Source organism: Dendropsophus ebraccatus, chromosome 12 (assembly GCF_027789765.1).
Source record: "Dendropsophus ebraccatus isolate aDenEbr1 chromosome 12, aDenEbr1.pat, whole genome shotgun sequence".
Classification (NCBI taxonomy): domain Eukaryota; kingdom Metazoa; phylum Chordata; class Amphibia; order Anura; family Hylidae; genus Dendropsophus; species Dendropsophus ebraccatus.
This window is the reverse complement of record NC_091465.1, coordinates 58,337,578-58,361,142: the sequence shown is the minus strand read 5'-3', so window position 1 is coordinate 58,361,142 and position 23,565 is coordinate 58,337,578. Positions and strand designations below refer to the sequence as shown.

Sequence of the window (23,565 nt, the reverse complement as noted above, 5' to 3'; positions counted from 1 at the left end):
TGAATAAAATTTCGATGTAGCCCTAGGAAGTCCGGGAAAACATGCATATAGTGTATGACTGTGTCCATTTTTTCCCAGACTTCCTAGTGCTGTAGCCAACTTCTTCAGCCAGCGGTATTAAAATGCTAAATGATTGGACTTGAGCATGCTCAAGTTGCCCTCATCTAGATGCCTGACCCTTGTCTAGTGCAGGAGTGAGAACATATCAACTTTCAGCCATGCCAAATGTCCATGTGTATGGGAAGGACAGAAGAAAACTGTTGGCTCCCCACAGCAACCAATCACAGCTTAGCTTTCATTTTACCAGAGCTGAAAGCTGAGCTACGATTGGTTGCTGTGGGCAGTTTACACCAGTTTCTATTTTACACCCTTTGATAAATTGGGATCTATATATGTATTATAGTTATAACATAAGTGAGTAATGGAATATGCCCTAGTGTCTCCATCTTTTGCCACCATCAGCTGTAAAACTATTGATACCTCTCAATAAACCCTCTCAGCCAGGTAAAAGCTCCAGTGCTGTTTCACGCTTCAAGCAAGTAAAAGGGTCAGGACGCGCCTACATTTTCAATACTTTCCTAAATTTCTGATACACTTTGAAACATTTGCATATTTCTGCCGTATACCTCTAGTTCACCTTTCTTAGGTCACTGTATATGTGCTCCTGTATCATTAGCACCATATGCAATCACACTGTACAAGTCACATATATCAGAGTAAATAGAAGCGACCTTAATATCAGAATAATTGGATACTGTGTATTCAGCGCTAGTGTCGGTAATGTCCTGCATCTGCATCCACATGGTTCTGTCTGTTTTTATTACTCTCTCTGTGTAACCTGCTGCACTCTCTGTATTTCAGGACGTCATTGACTCATAGCTTAATAGCCTGTATATAGAAACGTGCCATGGCCATCATGTGTAGTATATGTGATGATTGGGTCTAATTGTTATTTACGGGACAGCTTCTTGATCACGAGAGAAACATTTGGCTTGTTATTCTCCTTAATTGATAATGGAGTCTGTGTATCAGTTTCCACTTTGGTGTCATTATTCACTGATGTGAAGAGTTCATATATGCCACACTACGTCCTTCCCTTCCCTTCCTAAAAACCTCCATTTTCCCTTTTTTCCCTTCCCAACTTCCTCCACCCTAGCAGGGACGCAATAAAGGATATCTAAGTATTGTTGTGGGAAGAAGCTAGGTTGATTTTTTGTGTTTCTAAAAAAAAAAAAAAAAATCCTATGAACTGTAACTCGAAAGTTCCTAAAAACTCTGTTGGTATTTTCATTTGCACTGTAAATGTTGCTGTAACCAATGCTTTAATGGGGTACAGTATTTCAATCTCAATAAGGCCTTAATTTCAGGGACCACAATGCCCCACTTTCAGGATTAGGGGGTGTCTCTGCAGTTGGACCCCGACCAATCTGCTATTTTGTGGATAGAGAAAAACTTAGTGGGATTGGAATACTCCTTTAATAGAGCACATATATCATCACATAACTCCATGTTTTAGATGAGCTTTTCATAACATATTGGACCTTCAAAAATGTTAACGTAATCAAGGTTCAGCTGCAGAAAGGGGAAAGGTAAATGTTATGTGCATTGGTATATGTGGTCCAATTGACATCAGTAAATAAATTGCAATAGCCAATACTACTACTTACTATTTGCGTCTCTGCCTATGGGTTTTAGCATGAATCCAAAGCCTGATATTGTCCCTTTCCTTGTCTTTCCTACCCAGAGTTCCCTTTCACCCCGACTCCTACAGGACAGACGTTCAGAAGCGACTCCTCCATGTTCTCCGCGACAATTATTGGAGGGGCCGTAGGCGGAGCAGTTCTAGTACTAGCCGTTTCCGTTATCTTGTTTGTGCTGCTTCGAAAGAGACATCACACCTTCAAGGGGGACTACAACACTAAGAAGCACGTGTATGGAAATGGCTACAGCAAGGCTGGAGTAGCACAGCACCCACCAATGGCGCAGAGTTTGCAATATCCTGAGGATTCTGATGATGAAAAGAAACCAGGTCCAGTGGGGAGCATCAGCTATGAAGAGGAGGAAGACGATGATGGTATAGATGGACGCAAACTAAGCACAAAGTACGACGATGAATCTAAGCGCCCATATTTCACAGTAGAAGAAGGGGATCGTTGTGGTTATGGTGAGGACAGAACTCTAGGGTTCCAATATGAGCCAGAAGACCTTCCCGATAGTCTTGTGCCCCAAAACGATGGTTCTTTCATCTCCAAGAAGGAGTGGTACGTGTGAGAGTCATGTACAGAATAAACTGACCTATGTGGCTGGACACATGCACATGCCCTGGCCCTTGAAATGGGGAAATGTCTAAGGCTGTCAGGAGCAATGATTACGTGATCAGAGCATTGTCTTGTTTCTTGATATATAAACATAGTCCTTTTTTATGCCTCACAACTGCAGGGTCTTTGTGGCCTGAAAAAATAAGAAACCCATACCTAACCCTTATACATTCAGCCTCATGTAACGCGGTCATAAGATGACGTAAACCTTACAAACAGGGTCATTGTCTCATCGTGTTTAAGTTCATTACCATAAGATGACACACAGACACAGCATGCTTTTTCTTTACACAGTAGATGTTGTGCGAAACGCACAAGTACTTGATATCGCTTCTAAGGAACCATGGCTTAATTCTATCACTGATGCTGATCAGCATAGCATACTACTGAAAAGGTGAGAGAAGAAGAGTCCTAATATTCTGATCACATGGAAACTGCATACATTCAGTAATACAAAAGCCATCCCTTCCAAACAATCCTATGTATATATATAAAAATATGCAACCTTCCAGTCAAGGATACATTGCCATCTCATATATCAAGTACATTGCATCCTGCCATTCCTTGCTGTAAACACTGGAATCTACTGCTGGGTTCTTTCTAGACTTTTTTTATTTGATAGTTTTGTTGTTTCTTTATCTATTGTTGGGAGTTTTTTTTTTTTACTTTATTCCAGGTACAGGCTGCTATGCTGCCACAGATGCAATCCTCTTTTGCAGGGTGATCATATGTAAGAAGAATGAGTGGCCTCGAGGGTTTGTGAGAATTCTGTGTATTTTTATTTCTGTCTGGACATATCACAATGGACATTTCCGACCAAAATTCCTGTACTGACATGGAATTGTGTTATTGCACCCTTCCTTCAAGCTTCCACCCAAACAACACCAGACACTGCCAAAGTGGTCAACACAATTGTATACTAAGCTTACTGCTGCTCTGTGGTAACTATATATGACTGAATATGTAGAAGGTGAACGTTTTTGTATTCCAGACAAGTAATGCGGCTGTGTAATGTAATGGAATGTTAGTTTATATGTATGGCGGTACGTTACCAGAGGTAACATTTATGATGTCATGTGAGTACGGCTCCAACCTCCTGGTATTTTTTTTTTATCAGTACAGAAATGCAACATTTTGGTATTGTTTATAATCATCACATTGTGGACAACAATAATTCATAAAGACATTTATTACAGTCTGTGTTGTATTGTTTTAGCTAGGGAGTGCCAGGTGATGTGGCAAACTGACTGAAGAGCCTTGAGCACTTTAAACAGATTTCTTTAGTGATTTTTACATTTTATGCAAGGGATTTATGAACAAGGCCACCTGATAGCCTCCTATACAAATGTATGGTCCCTCCATATGCCTCTAGTTTCATACAGAAGCATGTATAGTTTTTGAGTTTTTTCTGTTGGGTTCCATATGAATCTAAAAAAAAAATATGGCACTGTGCTTGTAATGGATTGAAAAGGTGTTCTCCTTTAGAGCATTGAATGTTTCTCCATACAGAATGCTCCCGGCGGAATCGGTACTGCAGCACAAAGAGGATATGCAGCCCCGTACCATTGGTCTGCTGTGTATCAGCCTTAATGTGGCCATACACATTAGACAAAAGTTAAGGGTTAAACAATAGAAATGAGCGAACCTCGAGCATGCTCGAGTCCATCCAAACCCGATCGTTCGGCACTTGATTAGCAGTGGCTGCTGAAGTTGGATAAAGTTCTAAGGTTGTCTGGAAAACATGGATATAGTCATTGGCTGTATCCATGTTTTCCACATAGTCTTAGGGCTTTATGAAACTTCAGCAGCCACCGCTAATCAAATGCCGAACGATCGGGTGCGGATGTACTCGAGCATGCTCGAAGTTCGCTCATCTCTATTAATCAACTGTTGAATGAACAATTGAAGAATCGTTTTTGCAGACACAAATATACACATTTTAGCCCTCACTTACCGTAAAGTTCTGTCCATACATGATCAGTGAAGCCAGGCGAAGGACGATAGGGTCTTTTCTTAATAAGAGATCTTTTGCCCACTGCAAAAATTCCAAAATAGGAGATAACAGTCTGTCATTGGTTAGCTATTGTTAAATTTCACTCACTGTACAATTGTTTTGGTTGACATCATCCATTTTTATAAACTAATGTGTATGGCTACCTTAAATCTATACTGTCACCCCAGTTTTTCTGTGTGCTTTTATCATTGTTGGACGGTGTCATTAAGGTTAGGGCTTAGTGTCTGTTGAACTCCTTTTCTTTGCTTCGGTTTAGTGCTGTTATCCATACACCCCTATGATGAAAGAAGGGGTTCAATGGACGCTAACCCTTGTCTTAGTGACAATGTCTAACAATGATTTATTCACTTAAGTGACTCTTACATAATATGTCTGACCCTGTCCAAAAAAGTATATTATATATCTTATGCATATCTCAACATGTTTGTTATATGTTGTGAAAATTTGAAAATTGTAATAAAATGTTGCTTAAAAAAAAAAAGCAAACTGGAAAACTGCGGTGACACGATATATAGTATAAGCAGAATATTTATTAATGGTGTCATCTGATTTCAATGTGTCTACATATATACACTCTGTACAGTAACAAATGTAAATTTCCATCTATTTGATAAATAGAGTACTTATGTCTCTGAAGGGGGTGTAACTCATATGTGATTTGTTAGTGACCAGAGAGTGTATTATTGGAGATACATAATAAATGGGGTAAGCCATCATTTCCCATAACTATATAATCTGTGTGTCGCATAGCTAAAAATTATGTGAACCATCATAAATTGATGAACCCATACCCCTTAGGTTGCTGTCACATACAGCAGTTTTTTTGTTGTTTTTTTTTGTTTGTTTTAGAAATGGCACTGCAGATTTTGAGGCAAAGCCAAAGACGGATCCAGCAGAAGCAAAGCCTAAGCCCTTCATTCATAGTTCCCATTGCTTATGAATTCAAACTTTTTTGGCTCAGAAGCTGCATTTAAAAAAAAAAAAAAAAAACAATGTGTGATGCCAGCCCAAAAGACCACCTATTTAAGATGATCGCCCCGATATACTGTAAGCAAGATTTTTTTTGCCACATTTTCATGTCCTTCATATTATATGTAGATTAGCCCTTTCCACAAAAAGACCACTTCACTGAAACTGCTTGCGTTCTTGTGGGAAAAGTAAAAAATAAAAAGGCTTCACTTAGTTATAAATAAAGATTGTTTATTGTGTAATAAAGTTAATGAACTTTCTAATATACATTTAAGGGATAATCAAAAACTGTTTAATTATTAGCCATAGACACCATTCTATGCACGGACGGGTTCCGCATTCCGCCAAAATAATTGAAATGTCAATTCTTTCGGCGGATAGGGGAATTGGCCTGCCCATAGAATGGTGTCTATGGAGCCAGCAGAAAGGCGTGTGGCCGTGAGCGCATACTAGGAATTATCCGCGTGGATTCCGTAGTGTGAACCCACCCTAATAGGGGAACTGAGCACCACATGACACCATATCCCATCCTGTGTCCCTCAAACTGGGCACATTTAGTAGGAACAGCATTTGGCTATGGGCATAAGCTTGAAATAGTAAATTAAGTTAAAAAATAAAGACAACGGGGGAGATTTATCAAACAGGGTGTAAAGTGAAACTGGCTCAGTTGCCCCTAGCAACCAATCAGACCTTTCATTTTCCAAAGAGCCTGTGAGGAATGAAAGATGGAATCTGATTGGTTGCTAGAGGCAACTGAGCCAGTTTTACTTTACACCATGTTTGATAAATCTCCCCCAACATATTGAATAATTTGGACCATATGAAATAAGGGATATTCTAATATGTCATGGAAATGTTATATGCACACAGCCTTTTTGTCATAATACTGTGAAGCCAGTCCCCATTCCTTCTCTTAATGTTTAGGCTTCTAGACATTTCCATGACATTTTATATGTTTGGTGAGAGACCAGCGCACGTCTGCAACAAATAAAGAAACTTCCCAATATACTTGTCTGTTGTGACATTTAGACGACTGTTAATTAAGTTGAATATTCCCTTTGTACATTTCAGTAATGCCCATTTGAAAGGACTTTTTACATTTTATTAAATAAACCAATAGGGATCTGGGTAATATAATTTTATCAAGAGGTTCCCTGACTCAATATATGCAGCAGGATTAGTAACCTATCTGGGACAGAAATTGGGAAAAGGAAAGTAAACTTTCTATGTCATATCATTCAGTATGAATACTACTTACAGTTACCTGGTGTAGAATTATCTATAATGTGTGGACATTAGGTATTGGAACACAAAGACTACTATACCTGCAGAATATGTAGATACAAACATATCAAGAGTTGTGGCCTATTCATCTCCACTGGAACCAACAAATCCATATTAACATGTTTATTCAGTAGAAGGTTATAACTTGCAAGAACAAACTAATGGGTAAATAAGAGACCCAATACATGTCTTATTCTAGTGTCATCTATCAGCAAAGGCAGTCAGGGCCACCAGCAAGGATTTCACCAGCGTATTCTCCAGCCCAAATTAATTCAGACCCTGTACCAGACCCCAAATTATTTCAGATTTCTGACCCCAGATGAGACTCTAGAAACTAATTCAGACTTCAGAAACCTGACCTCAGAACTAATTCAGACTTCAGAAACCTGACCTCAGAACTAATTCAGACTCACAACCAGACCCCTAAATAAATTCATACCCCAGACCTCAAAAATAATTCAGACTTCTAACTAAACACCTAGGAGGAGATTTATCAAACATGGTGTAAACTGGCCCAGTTGCCCCTAGCAACCAATCAGATTCCACCTTTCATTTTCCAAAGAGTCTGTGGGGAATGAGAGGTGGAATCTGATTGGTTGCTAGGGGCAACTGGGCCAGTTTCACCTTACACCATTTTGATAAATCTCCCCCACAGAGTACAGAACTCAGACCTCAAATCTCATTCAGATCGTGACTTGTGTAGAGTCCATGCTACAGGGGTCCAGAACCATGAAGAACTTTTATTAAGCATGGCAGAAAAAGACCTGTCTACTGATTTACTGTTGGCATCACGATGTACTGGCTGGCATCAGAACATTGTGTGTACAAGGTTCTGGCCTTGTGAGCATGAGAAAAGAATAAGCCCCATTACACTGCAGGACCTATCCCTTTCCCAAAGTAAATTTAGGCTTTGATCCAAATTCTTAAGTTACTAAGTGGTGAGTGGTGGCAGGAGTAGGTATGATTCCTTGTGAGTCCCTCACAGCAGTACCAGTGGTTGAGATCCCTCCAATCACAAAAGGCTGTTGGTTCAACAACTAAAAATGATGGGATTCACTTTAATGGAACTGAGCTTCTAAACCTCACCCAAACTAGGTATGTTTTTAAAGGAAAGTGGCCAAGTCCGGACAACCACTTTAAAGAAATTTAAGTGACAGCACCTCAACACAATGCAGCACCCCTACACAATGCATGTGTAGTAATTCCAGGTTTGCGAATCCTTGAATAATGGTATTTCTATAATCTCTAAACGCAAATCTCTGAGCGCAGGAAGCACTATAATAGAAGATGGATAGACTATAATGGCTGAAAAACCTATAGTCTATCCATCTTCTTCTGCCACTGGGAGTCAAATGCCAAGGATTTGGGGTTTCGAGAACCTTAAATTACTATAAACATTTGCCATGATCCACGTGTTTTCCCATTTCATCATAACGGTTCATGTTATCTTGTGCTGACTATCCTATAACTGGGGTAGGGGGTTGACACAATGCTTCATAGAGCCTCACATACCGTATAACGCTATTTAATTGCGCTGATGTAACATTAGGAAATCTATATTACCAAATCCTTTAGAATTCTCAATAGTTATAGATAGACCTTTTGATTTTTACAAACAAGTTTACTAGTTTTTAGGTGTGCACCTCTTAAATCTGTCAAATTTTACCCGGTTTACAAGAAAGTAAGTGTCCACCTATAAGCCAATGACGCCTGGCATATCTTTGCCGTAAGGCTTTTATTATTGCAGGTTGGACAATATCTGTATCTGTATTTTTCTTCTCTAATTATATTGGTTTCATAAGAGAGAAACTATAATATTCAGCAGGTTCTCGCCTCCTACATATGCCGTCTTAAAGGGGCTGCAATAAGATAAATACCAATTATGCTGAGAGTTTATTAACATATATTTTTTTACCAAATATATTATAAGACTGATTTTAAAGGACGGAATTGGCTTGACTTGGATTATATTGGGGTATGTATTTTATTTACAAACCCTTTAGTACTACTCATATATGAGCAGTAGTGAAAAGAAATGTATTTTTTCATAGTTGTAATGTATAATAAATGTTCCGACCCTCTTATTAACAAGCACAAAGAATGAACTTTAGTTCTTTCATCAGAAAGTCGCGGCTTCTGTCAGCAGGTTTATTCTAGTTGAATCCTCTTTCTTTTGATTTCCCCCCACATTGCTGATTATAGCGCACACTGGACTGTACATATGGATGTGTTAACGTGTTTCTTGTGGGCAGATTGTCAAGTTTACCGTTGTAAGTTCCATATTGATTTTTTCCATGTTCCCTCATCATAAGGTGATAAGACACATTAAGGCCGGATCTCCTGGGCAGAGGAGGTCAGCTGCAGCCTACGCCTGGTGCCTTTAAATGAGACCTGTCACTAGTCTTGAAGGTCTGGTCTAATGCACAGCTACACGGCAGTGTTCAGAGGTTTTCCAATTAACCATAAGCTGTAGCTACATAACTAAGACATCAGGCAACTGAAATTTCTTCATATTACATTGTTTGTGTTATTTATTCTTTTTACACTTGTCGTGATGTGGAGACAATTATTTGAGGTGTGAGAGCTGTATTGCACTTATAGAAAATGAGATGGCAGGTCGGTTGACTGTTGATTTGAATGCACATCTGGTCAGAGCAAAGTGAATGTCCAATATTGAACACAAAGGGGGAAATTTATTAAGCCTGGTGTCTCACATACTGGATTTAATTTAAAGCGCTCTTGAAAAAGCACTAGATTTAATAAGAGGCAGAAGCCATCTGTCTGATCTGTGCACTGGGCTGCAGCATCTACTGATATAATGCGGCCAATTGGTGACACAAGTCATGGTAGATCTGCTAAGCCTGGGAGGCCCTCCTGCTAAGCCCGGCCTACCTTCTTAAAACCTGCCATCGGTGGAGTAAATAGATGAAAGGTTTTTGAGCAAAAATTGGCAACTTTATAAATAATGATAATAAATTCCAATTTTTTAAATACTCTAAACAGGATCAATACCCTATGGTGATTTCTTAACATATTTATATGCCCATAAAGGCAACAATTGTAAAACAGAGCCCTGAATAAATTATACAATTCTATATGTTTACAGCAGGATGGGGAAACTCTGGCCCTCAAGCTGTTGCAGAACTACAATTCCTATCGTGCCTGGAAAGCCAAAGGTTCCCCATCCCTGGTTTATAGCCTAGGCTAGAGGGCATTTAGGAATTTAAAGGGGTTATCAAGGATTAGGAAAAAAAATAAACCACTTTCTTGCAATAACAGCACCAGTTAATTTGAGCTGCAAAACCCACACCCAAACGGACAAGAGTGATGTGGTTTCTGGAAGAAAGACGCCATGTTTTATAAGTATGGGAAATCCCTTTAATAATATATACATAGAGCTAATAACAATAATAATAATAAAAGCTCATTAGCTCCCCCTATTGGTGGCAGAATTTTCTGGTATTTATGGAATCTGGAGCGCTGACTTTTTATTATAATGTATTTAAATGAATCCAGAGGGAGAGCACTAAGTACTGAGTGATATAAACCTGCAAATCACTGATATGTAGACTGCTTACCGCTTTCTGCCAGAGTTTTTATTGAGAAATAAATCAAGTGATTCAAGATATTGAAACAATTTGCATTTTATGCCAGTTTCCTGATATTTCACAGTTTAGGAGCATCCCAATTTTCTCTGTTCAAAGTTTTTTTTTCCCTTTATTATTTTAATCCAAAATGTTATCAGTGTATAATCCGGAACCACACACATTTCTATGAGATGTTTGAGGTTGTGTTATAGGGTTACAGAATGGTGACGATTGGTTCCACCTATGTTATGGTGGGGTGTGGTGTTGTCTGCGTGTGAATTACATTTTCTTGTAATGTTTAGCTGAAAATGGATCTGCTTGGGTTCAGAAGCAGCCATGGAATTATTTCAAAAAAGTAAAGCCCATACATCCTTCACAGAAAGCCGCCCACCATGGATAGTTCAGAGAATATTTGCCTATTTACTCATGATGTTATAGCTCTATTGTCGCTGTGCCCCACACAAGCTGGCGGTCACTTTGCCGCCTTCTCTCTACATCACTATGTCTCTCTTCATAATATTTGCCAGCATCAATATAAAACACAATCTATCAGGTGGATCCATCCTTTGTTTCATATGTTTGTAGCATAACAGTTTTTGTCTGGCAGCTCATATCATTTTAACATGTGTATATACAGGTTTGTAGAATCCTTACTCTGTTTCGCAATTTAGGACCAGATACAGATGTAGCAGAGTTAGACTTGTTAACAGTGACAACTTGCTGTGGATGTACATGCAATCCTAAGAAAAACCATATGTTGAAATAATTTGATGGGTAGTTCTATTTACCAAGCTCAGCTCTGCTACATCTGTATATATGACAAAGACAATGAAAAAGCTAAAAATCAGTATATAATTCACATATTTTAAAGTTGCCTAGTTCTGATACAGCCCTGTTTGTATATAATAACTGTTACATAGCAATGCGTTGAGCAAGTCTTACATGTAACATATACCTATACATGCATTCCATGTATAAATGTACACATGTCCGGCTTCACTGGCTATTCCTAACATTCAGATCTTCTCCCATCCTGTTTTTAGGGTGAGGGGAGGACGGAGCTACTCGACATCTTGGTGAATTTTGTGCTGTAATTTTGTATCAGTACCTTCATTTGATCTCTGTACTTTTGTTTTACAGTTCTTTTTTTCTGTAATGTATTCTAGGTTGAGGGTGGGGTCTCCCAATGTTGGACTTGGGAAAAGTCAAAGTTTGGTCTTGTAAAAAAAAATTAAATGGATAACACAAATGTGATGTACATTTTATAAAATAAAGATTTATAAAATAACCCCCTTCGCATTCAGGGTCAGACTCTGTGGTACTTATTGACCTCTCGTCGTTGTCTGGACATGATTCTTATGATGACTATATCTCTGATATAGTGTTCTCTGAAGTCTTTGTGTCCAGTGAAATAGAATTAATGGAAAATTTCCATTTGTAAACCACAGCATATCTAGGCAAAGTAGAATTTCCTCATCTGACACAAATATCTCTATCATTCTGCAATGAGGCTCACAATAGAGATGCACTGATACTAACAGTCCCTACAGTCCCTACAGCCACTTACTATGGAGCTGACGGCACACCTCATGGGGCCATTGTGTAGGCCATTGTATATTATAATATCCACTGCATTATGGAAATATTGTATCCATAGTAAGTAGTGCTCCATTATACAGGATTGGAAGGAGCATGATTCATCCACGTGTATTCCAGCCTTGCCAAATCCTGTGGTTGTGCAGCAAAAGTACTCTTATGGCACTCATTCACTCTAAAAATGGGGTGTCTGTTTCATGCGCGTTCAGTGATCCTTAAAAACTGGTTCTCCCCCAAGGCACTGACTATCACCGAATGGGTGCACTCGGTCGGGGAGACATGCCAGTACGAAAGAGTATGGTTCTCAAAAAGGAAGAAGGGTTTGGGCAGTTTTTTGAATATCTGTAAGCTTTGGTAGGAAGGTTTTTTGTTTTTATTTTATAGTTTGGATTACTTTGGAAAATAAGTTGTTATTTATTTTATTTTTTTTCTTTTGCTCATTGCTGGCCTGGGGGTGGTGGGGGATGGGGGGGGCGGGTGAGAGGGTTTGGGGTTACATAAGAGTGTCAGAGTGCATGAGGAACCTATAAGGTTTAGAGAAGGCCGGCATGGGTTCAACGAGTACTATATGATTAGATATGGCCTAATAAGCGGCAATGTATTGTTATATATCATTGAATAATGACACTCGTACTGTAATGTTCTGTATCTGTATTTATGTGCTTTTATGGTAAAAACTGGTATATAAAAAAATAAAAGAGTTAAAAAAGGGGGGTTTGGCAAGGACATTACCTATGTCAGCAGCAGAGCCCAAGATAAATATTTATGGAGGCAGGCACAGCGAGAAACAGTAGCGGTGCACAGCGGAAGCATCGGAAGCAGCAGATTCACTGTTCTCATGGTAAATAAGGCTTGCCGCCACTGAAGATTGAACATTTTTTTTCTCCAGGCGGAGGCAGTGCCCAATTGTCTCTTGAGGGGTTCTTACCTGGAACATCTTTTCCCCATATTTCTTGTAGGGGCCATTTATATATTTAAATAAATGAATCATATCTCCCCTTAAATGTCTCTTCGCAAGACTAAACAAATGTAATTTTTTTTATTTTATCTCATAACTAAGATGCTCCATTCCCCTTATTAGTTTAGTTTGTACCTTTTCCAGCTCTAGGATATGAATCGGGTTCCAAAACTGGACAGCATACTCCAGATGAGGCCGCACCAAAGCTTCATAAAATGGTAATATTATATCCCTGTCACGTGAGTCCATGCCTGTATTAATGCATGACAATATCCTGCTCTCCTTAGAAGCAGCTGACTGACATTGTGTGCTGTTCTGTAGTCTATTATCTACAAGTACACCCAGATCCATCAGTGACTCTCCCATAGTAACTCCCCTTAGGACATATGATGCATGTGGGTTATTAGTACCCAGGTGCATAACTTAACATAACTCCACATTAAACCTCATAGTTACTTGAACCCCATAGCAACAATAGAACAAATGTGTTCAGGGTCACAGGGGCTATCACACCACATCAAAAGGTCAATATTTGGTATTTATTGTTATTTCTTTATTATTCCGTTCTCCGTTCACACTGAGTAAAACTGGAGAATTCCGCAGCGGAATCCCGCCAGCCTCCGTGTCATAATGACAGCCTATGGGAGGCTTGCGTGCCTCCTCTCTCCGTGCTGAAGAATGGACATGTTCATTCTTCAGCGTGGAGAGAGGAGGCGCGCAAGCCTCCCATAGGCTGTCATTATGACACAGAGGCTGTGAACAGAGCCATAGGGTAAATCTTTTCCTGACCTCTTGGTGCCAGTGAGGAGTCAGTAAATAGTTACATTACAATGTGGCAAAGCTGAACTCATAAGGACAATAAATACCGTGGCCATCTGGGTAATTCACTTGGGGGCTAGGTTCACACTATGTAACTGTGCGGCTGTATTTTTCATGCGGCTGTAAATGTGCGGATGAAACTCTGGCCGTGGGAAAAAATAGACATGCGGCTCAAAACATACGGTCATTTACTTTGAAATCTGGTTCAACTAAAAATAACAAATAAAATATTAAGAAAGTGATGCAAACACCTCTGGATGCATCTGGGAAAGCAGGGAACACAGTTTACATGAATTGCTATTAACGGGGTTCGCGATCCTCTGCAGTATGCCGATGTCTCTCATGGTTAATCTATTAAAATAATAAAACACATTTTCGTTGTAATAAAGTGCCTTTTGTTGTTCAATAATTAAATTTAAACTAATCCATCATTTTGTAATTAAATATACTGTTAAAATAAATAGATATATAAATAAATGTATGTTTATATATATATATATATATATTTATTTTTTGACAGTATATTTAATTGCACAATGATGGATTCGTTAGAATTAAATTATTGACCAACAAAACTGAATTTATTTCAACGAAAATGTGTTTTATTAATTAAATATTAATTAGTACAGGAAGCTCCATAAGCCGTTAATTCATATGCCGGCAATAGAGCTTTCTGTACTAATCATCACTTTACTTTAATGAAAACATCAAATGTTTCTTCTAATTATGTTGTGACAATAGCATTATTAGAAGAAACATTTAGAATTATATGTGCGCTCAGCTGATTGGCTGATCGGCTCAGCGCACATATAATGAGCCGGTCCGCAGTACAGTGACTTCATTGTGCTGCGGACCAGCGAAGAGGGGGGGGACCCTATGCGTTTTTTTTAAATAAATAAATAATAAAAAAAAACCCGCATAGGGTCCCCCCTATTTTTATAACCAGCCAGGTTAAAAACCAAACGACAGCAGCCTGGTAACACCAGGGTGGGAAGAGCCATTGGTTTAGGCCCTCCCCAGCCTAAATCTTACCAGCCTGCTGCCGCCCGGTCCAGGAGCGCCAATTTTGACGCTCCGGGACCACTGGCAACCGGTTCTTCCCAGTACCCCTGGTGGCACTGGGTACTGGGGTAATAATAGGGGGTTAGTGTTAGCCATTTTATACCGGCTAACACTAGGCCCCAACTTAGTAATGGATTCCGTCTATTAGACGGCTTCCACTATTAAGTCTATAAAGTAAAGAAATAAAGACAAGACACAAGTTAAAAATTTTTTTTATTCAAATAAAAACACCCCCACACCCCTCATTGACCATTTTATTAAAAAAAAAACATTAAAAAAACGCTGGTCATCGACGTAGTCCACGGAATCCGACGTAATCCACAGGATACCGATATCTGAAAAATAAAAAGGGAGAAACACACAAAAAACACACAAAAAGGAGCACAACACCCATCATTGTGAGCGGTGTTGTGCTCCTTACAGTATGCAGCATCTTTACAGATCGCTGCTTACAGTCTGGCCCCCAAGGGGTTAAGGGAGGTTGTATTGCATCCCCCTTAACCCCTTGAAGGCCAGACTGATGTCAGACTGCACCCATCCCAGCAAGGAAGGGGTTAACTGACCCCCCCTTCCTTGCTGGGAGGGGTGCAGTGCTGGGGAGGGGGTGGGGAGAGCTCTATACTCACCCCGATGTTGTCTCTTCGCTGGTCCGCAGCACAATGAAGTCACTGTGCTGCGGACCCGCTAATTATACGTGCGCTGAGCCGATCAGCCAATCAGCTGAGCGCACATATAATTCTAAATGTTTCTTCTAATAATGCTATTGTGATAACATAATTAGAAGAAACATTTGATGTTTTCATTAAAGTAAAGTGATGATTAGTACAGAAAGCTCTATTGCCGGCATATGAATTAACGGCTTAAGGAGCTTCCTGTACTAATTAATATTTAATTAATAAAACACATTTTCGTTGAAATAAATTCAGTTTCGTTGGTCAATAATTTAATTCTAACGAATCCATCATTGTGCAATTAAATATACTGTCAAAAAATAAATATATATATAAATATACATTTATTTATATATATATTTATTTTAACAGTATATTTAATTGCAAAATGATGGATTCGTTAGAATTAAATTATTGACCAACGAAAGGGACTTTATTACAAAGAGAATGTGTTTTATTAATTTAATATATTAACTATTAGAGGCATCGGCATTCGGCATCATTGCCGACTATTTTTGAAGTACTCCGTACGGACCGCCTGTCAATCCTCGGCCGCATGTCCAGCCGCAAACAATGGTCTTGTTCATTTTTTACGGGTCCGTTTACGATCGGGCCGTAGATTCATACATAGTGTGCACTGTGCAGCCGTATATCCTATCCTTTCCAGCGTACGCATGAACCACCAAAAATACCGCCGCACAATTACAGCCGCAAATACAGCTGCACAGTTACATAGTCTGAACCTGGCCTCAAACCGCAAGTCTTTAATACTTAGAAAAATAAAGTAATTACCACTGCAGCCATAATCATGCCATAGAAACACTAATTGCACAGTACCTGTTCTCAGCTTGGGCGAGGGGTGCAGAGGATTTCACCTCGAGACTATAGGGAAACAAACAAGGCAAGAAGAAGATATTCCAGCACCAACATCTAATGTGGATGAATGTGTTCTTCTTGTCTTTAATGCTTTGCCTTAAAACCCAGGCCCTGGGCATTATTTTACGGGTAATACGGGCTGTCATAGTGTTTCTATTTGTGCATGTCACAGAGACTTTGATACATTGTTGCTTCTTATACAATGTGGGGCCTTATACAGTGTTTGCTTAGGGACCTCCACAAATCATGTACCAATGTATAACGTGAAAGAGATATATCAAATCCTTTTAATCTTCTATATGGCCCATTATATAGGTTGTTAGATTACATACAGCAGATTAGCATTACAATATATGTAATCCTCCCCAGTGTAGATCCATTTAGATTCTGAAAACTTTCATTCATCCACATGGACTTCATTTCCCCTTTGCAGCTCAGTCAGCTGTGTATCCATGTAAGGATATAGGCTATGTTCACACTACGTAAAAGTACGGCCGTTGTTGCCATCGGCCGTACTTTTCACGTTGTGGAACACTGCCTCTGCTTCTATGGGGATCCCAGCCCAGCCCAGGGAATTGCGGCCATAGGAAACCATGTCAGTGCACACAATGAAGCGAGCGGCTCCGGCCGCTTGCTTCATTGTGTGCTGTGGGAGGTTCTGATGCGGGCGCGCGCTGATGCGCCCACATCAGAACGCTGCAGCCGGAAAGATCTGGGCAGAGACCGGCCATTTTGTGACCCGGCTGGGGTCACGGAAAGGCCGGTCTCTCACAGCGTGTGAACTTAGCCATATACTGTATATAGTAAAGTCCACAAGAGAGATGCCCAGATAATAGTCCTTGTATGGTGTATACCCTAGGGATGATACGTCCTGTACAGTACAAAACAATGGACATCTGGAAAGGGCCTGTGCTTTTCTATACCCATGTATATATCCATTTGTCACATGTGGTCACAGACAACTATCTTGTGCATGGTTTGCTTTATAGCCAATGCTTTATATTCTTCTTCTTATCCTATTGCTGACTGTAATATGTAAGAATACTTTGGATATAGTTTTTATTTTTCAGGAAAACATAAAAAGAGAAGTTTTAATTTATAACCCATTTGTATCTTATGGGCACTTTCCTAAATGTCTTTTTTTTCTCATACAAATTGTGATTTAAAGCTGGAGACCAAACACAAGACAGGCTAGTCTGTACAATGTGAGAACAAAAGATAATTACGGTGAACTGTGCCGGTTGGCAGATTTGTGGAGGCAAAGGAGTGGCATAATACACAACTAACAGCGTAATTCAAGCCAAAGTATCCATGAAATGTAAGCTTAGACTAAAACAACAACCAGCTAAAGAAACGTCAGTGGTTGGGGCTGTATAGAATAGGATAAAACATACTAAAACAAATGGGTTGATTTTCTTCTTCTGTCACTTGTCTTATCCAGGTTGACTTAGTTTTTTTTTTTTTCAGAGTGTTTAAATAAATGGCAAAACTAAAAATAATTATAAAAATGAATTAAACTTTGTCGTTTTACATAAAAGAGAGGATCTCTCAAACATCACCACAAAAGTAGGGATGTAAGTTGTCCAAAAAGGCCCAAAAACAATAATAAATGTGTCTAAAAATCCATATAACTATTCATAAGCAAATTAAGCAATTCATAAAAAAAACAAAAAAAAAACAGGACATACAGTTTTAGGCTATGTTCACACTATGTATGTGTGCGGCTGTATTTTTTATGCGGCTGTAAATGTGCGGATGAAACTACGGCCGTGGGAAAAAATAGACATGCGGCTGAAAACATACGGTCATTTACTTGGAAATCTGGTTCAACTAAAAATAACAAATAAATTCTTAAGAAAGTGATGCAAACACCTCTGGATGCATCTGGGAAAGCAGGGAACACAGTTTACATGAATTGCTATTACCGGGGTTTGCGATCCTCTGCAGTATGCCCATGCCGATGCCTCTCATGGTTAATATATTGAATTAATAAAACACATTTTCGTTGTAATAAAGTCCCTTTCATTGTTCAATAATTAAATTTAAACGATTCCATCATTTTGCAATTAAATATACTGTTAAAATAAATATATATATAAATAAATGTATATTTATATATATATTTATTTTTTGACAGTATATTTAATTGCACACTGATTTTATTTCAACGAAAATGTGTTTTATTAATTAAATATTAATTAGTACAGAAAGCTCGAGTAAGCCGTTAATTCATATTGCCGGCAATAGAGCATTCTGTACTAATCATCACTTTACTTTAATTAAAACATCAAATGTTTCTTCTAATTAATAAATAAATAATTAAAAAAACAACGCATAGGGTCCCCCCTATTTTTATAACCAGCCAGGTTAAAAACCAAACGACAGCAGCCTGGTAACACCAGGGTGGGAATAGCCATTGGTTTAGGCCCTCCCCAGCCTAAATCTTACCAGCCTGCTGCCGCCCGGTCCAGGAGCGCCAATTTTGACGCTCCGGGACCACTGGCACCCGACTCTTCCCAGTACCCCTGGTGGCATTGGGTACTGGGGTAATAATGGGGGGTTAGTGTTAGCCATTTTATACCGGCTAACACTAGGCCCCAACTTAGTAATGGATTACGTCTATTAGACGGCTTCCACTACTAAGTCTATAAAGTAAAGAAATAAAGACAAGACACAAGTTAAAAAAAAAATTTTATTCAAATAAAAACACCCCCACACCCCTCATTGACCATTTTATTAAAAAAACAACAACAAACAACCGCTGGTCATGGACGTAGTCCACGGAATCCGACGTAATCCCCAGGATACCGATATCTGAAAAACAAAAAGGTAGAAACACACAAAAAACACACAAACAGGAGCACAGCACCCATCATTGTGATCGGTGTTGTGCTCCTTACAGTATGCAGCATCTTTACAGATCGCTGCTTACAGTCTGGCCCCCAAGGGGTTAAGGGAGGATGTATTGCATCCCCCTTAACCCCTTGGGGGCCAGACTGATGTCAGACTGCACCCATCCCAGCAAGGAAGGGGTTAAGTGACCCCCCTTCCTTGCTGGGAGGGGTGCAGTGCAGGGGAGGGGGTGGGGAGAGCTCTATACTCACCCCGATGTGTCCTCTTCGCTGGTCCGCAGCACAATGAAGTCACTGTGCTGCGGACCTGCTAATTATATGTGCGCTCAGCCGATCAGCCAATCAGCTGAGCGCACATATAATTCTAAATGTTTCTTCTAATAATGCTTTTGTGATAACATAATTAGAAGAAACATTTGATGTTTTAATTAAAGTAAAGTGATGATTAGTACAGAAAGCTCTATTGCCGGCAATGTGAATTAACGGCTTACTGGAGCTTCCTGTACTAATTAATATTTAATTAATAAAACACATTTTCGTAGAAATAAAATCAGTTTCGTTGTTCAATAATTTAATTCTAACGAATCCATTATTGTGCAATTAAATATACTGTCAAAAAATAAATATATATATAAATATACATTTATTTATATATATATATATATATATATTTATTTATTTATTTTAACAGTATATTTAATTGCACAATGATGGATTCGTTAGAATTAAATTATTGAACAACGAAAGGGACTTTATTACAAAGAAAATGTGTTTTATTAATTTAATATATTAACTATTAGAGGCATCGGCATTCGGCATCATTGCCGGCTATTTTTGAAGTACTCCGTACGGACCGCCTGTCAATCCACGGCCGCATTTCCAGCCGCAAACAATGGTCTTGTTCATTTTTTACGGGTCCGTTTACGATAGGGCCGTAGATTCATACATAGTGTGCACTGTGCAGCCGTATATCGTATACTTTCCAGCGTACGCATGAACCACCAAAAATACCGCCGCACAATTACAGCCGCAAATACAGCCGCACAGTTACATAGTCTGAACCTAGCTTTAGGCTACATTTACATAAATTTTTTTCACGGCCATTGTTGCTATGGTGAATTGGGATGCAGGCACACAGGGATGCACCCGCATCCCAATTCAATAGAAATGAATTTTATCCCGGCAGGTACTGCAGTACCAGCCGGGATAAACTTCACTGATACCAGCTGTTCTGTGACAAGGCCGGGTCATAGAACAGCCGGTTTCATATGTTGTGTGAACGTGGCCTTATTCTTATTGTCAATTTGTTCACCAAGCAAACAGTCTGGTAGAATAGTCTGGTAGTTGACATGTTCTATGCTTCCTGGAAAACAGCTGATTGATATGGTTAGTTTAAAGGGGTGGATCTTAAAGGGGTAGTGCGGTGTATAACATTTTTTCAGTAACACACAATACAAAGTTATACAACATTGTAATGTGTGTTATTTAAGTGAATGGCCCCCTTCCCCATGCCCCCCCCCCGACCGTGGGCCTGGAAGTGTGATACAGTATACTCACGCAATCATTGTCGACCCCAGCCGCCATCTTGAAAAGATCACGTCATCTTCAGGAGGCCGGCCTGACTGCTCCAGCCCCCCTCATGCCGCCTTCCCTCCAGCGTGTCATCATCTTCTCAGCCCGGATTGGCTTAGCATTACAGAAGCCCCAGACTTCTTCTGTTATGTTCAGCCAATGGCGACTGAGCAGCTGATGACGCACTGGAGGGGGGCCGGCATGAGGGGGGCTGGAGCAGTCAGGCTGGCCTCCTGAAGATGACGTGATCGTTCCAAGATGGCGACCGGGGTTGACAGTGATTGCGTGAGTATACTGTATCACACTTTCAGGTACACGGTCGGGGGGGGGGGGGGGGCATGGGGAAGGGGGCCATTCACTTAAATAAAACACATTACAATGTTGTAGAACTTTGTAATGTGTGTTATTTAGTAAAAAAAAAAATGTTTTACACTGCACTACCCCTTTATTAATCACTAGTGCAGGTGACATACAGTGCGGAGGCTCTTCTCTTCATAGGGGTACAGATAAAGATGACTGGGTTTACACTGCGCTTTTGCTGTGAACCCAGCCTGACTAGTGCCGGAGAATGAGAAAGCAAGTGGATCTCCTGTAGGTCACTTTTATTTTATAAGATGTACATGATGGGATGTATTGCTGACATTGCCATTACTTTCTGTTTCTTAGTTGATGGCTGGGCATGTTTATACTGGGCAATACTTGTAAAGGAAAGAGAGTTCATGTGGCCGTCTATGTAAAAGGCCCTTTAGACTTAAAGAAGAGATGTATTCCTTCATGTATAAAGCATTTCCTAAGCACTTCCCTCTTATTTGCACTTCACACAGAGAAGAGATTGCTCCTTCAAATAAATTGTATATGGATGATCAAAGGTTTTATTCACCAAGAATTCCGGTGGGTGTGATCTATTGCGTACAATATCTAACATCAGCCTCATTTACATGCCATACACGCCTCCCTTGTTTTTAACTTGTTTTTATGTTGTTGTTTTTTTACATATTTCTTTATAAGCTTAATGTAAACCGACCAATATTATTTTATATATGTTTCCCAACATATATAGTTCTGCAGTTACTGTTGTTTGCAGAAATGGGTTCTTGTACTTTGTGTTTGAAGTCCTCACCATCCTCAAGAAGATGATGAGTATTATTATTACATTACATCCAGAGGAAGGAAACATATCTTGGTCATGGCATGGTTATGTACATTACAAGTGATAGCTTTAATACACTTAGGCTATGGCTAAACAGCGTCACAATGTTCTCTATGAGTCACAGTAAAATTGCAGTAAAATGGCAATCAGATGGTGACTTTAGTGTTCTTTAATGAAAAAAAAGTGGCAAATGAACATTTAAGTGGCAGCAAAATTGCAATTTTACGACTCGCATTCAACATTGTGTCATCATGTTGCCTGAGTCTTAACAAGCCCTGCATCTGAGTCATTGGATATGGAGCAGGTCAGGTTCTCAGCCTCCAGAAAAAAATAATCCTTCCATTAACCAACAGGAAGCATACATCTTAGAATAGTGATTAAAAGATGCAGAGGTGCAGTTTTTTTTTTTGTTTTGTTTTTTCCAGCAGCGCGTAGATGAAATTTTTCACCTCTTGTGCAGCATTTCCACTATATGGGACCCTACTCCCAAAAGAGTGCCGCCTAATTATCTGCTATCGGGATCCCAGTGGTGACATGTGGGGGTAACATAAGTCTAATGATAGGTCTGTAGTGGAGATTAGTACTGCATGAGTAAGTCACTAGTCCCATAGGTGCCAGTCCATAGTGATGCCCCAAGGGGAAGGCTAAGTTAGTACTTACTTATTTAATCCCCTCCAGTTTTTAAGTCACTCAAATACATTCAGTGACAAAAAAATAAAAATATGGCATCCAGCTAGAAAATTGTTGCAAAACTAAAAATGCAGTTATATCTCATGCAGATACGTAAATGATTACAAATGATTAAACAATGGGTCCTGCCATAAGATGGCGTAAAAGTGCTTCCCTGATGCCCTATAAAAAGACTCTCAGAGGCTACTTTTGGGTAGTGTACCTAGTGAAAGATTGGTGGCTGCTAGACATGCCCATAGGATGCACTCAAAGACATTTTGTTCAGGTGACAGACTTTGAGAGGGGATGGCTGAGAAAAGCAGGATGGTTGTTTTGGCTATTTGCTATGGTTACATGAGGGCACACACGCACACACACACACACGATGATCAGGCTCCAGACGGCCCAGATAGACCACTTGTAGAAAGGATCATTCGATTTGACGACAAGCATGGACAGCTGACAAAGTTTCTTTGTCCACTATCCAGACATAGGTGGTGGCACCTTTATTTTACACCTGTCTCTGCCTAAACCATTTCCAGACACTGGCCTGCCAATAATGGTGGATTATTCTTTCGTTGATTAGGGCATATTGACTCTTAGGGAACCTTTACACATAACGTATCGCAGTGGATTTGATGGTGTAGATCCCCAGCGGATCTAAATAACTGAACACAGCATCAAATCTGCACCACCAAATCTGCTGCAGATCTGCTGCGTATCCTGTACATGTGAACGCACCCTAAGCCCTATTACACAGCCTGATATTATGGAGTAAGTGAGTGCTACCTTTAAGGTCAACGCTTGTTTGCTCCTCATTCCCTGTTCGCTGTCTGGGCTATTACATGCACCGACATCGAGCAGGGAGGATCGGCAGGGGTGGGGGGAGCAGAGTAGCAGGAGGGGCTGTCTGCGTGATTCTTAGATCGTCCTGGTGGCCCATAGAGGATAGCAGTGGTCTGTTGCCGCCGCTCCTATTGCGGGAAGTCATGGCCAGCATGTCCTATTACACCAAATGATAATTGTCAGAACGGCCTGTAATCGGCCAAGTAGGGTGTAAAAGGGCCCTTTGGAGTCAGGGGACTGTGCAGCTGCTGTAAGGTCCTGATCTTCAGTTTTTTTATCACACTGAATTATGAGATTAAAGAATAGTAAGACATTGAAAGAG

The 23,565-nt window shown here is 39.8% G+C and overlaps 1 protein-coding gene across 2 annotated transcripts in view; it reads left to right on the top strand.

Annotated features, from left to right (window-relative positions):
• NECTIN1 (nectin cell adhesion molecule 1) overlaps positions 1-23,565 on the top strand; it is a 207,392-nt gene that overhangs the window by 94,635 nt on the left and 89,192 nt on the right. Inside the window, exon 6 of one of the 2 annotated variants that reach the window (XM_069946462.1) lies at positions 1,745-3,471. The exons of the other annotated variant lie outside the window; for it this stretch is intronic. Within the exon in view, the coding sequence (XP_069802563.1) occupies positions 1,745-2,271 (527 nt within the window). The 3' untranslated portion in view covers positions 2,272-3,471. Of the gene's footprint in view, positions 1-1,744; positions 3,472-23,565 lie in introns of those variants that run through there. 2 annotated transcript variants of the gene reach the window in all.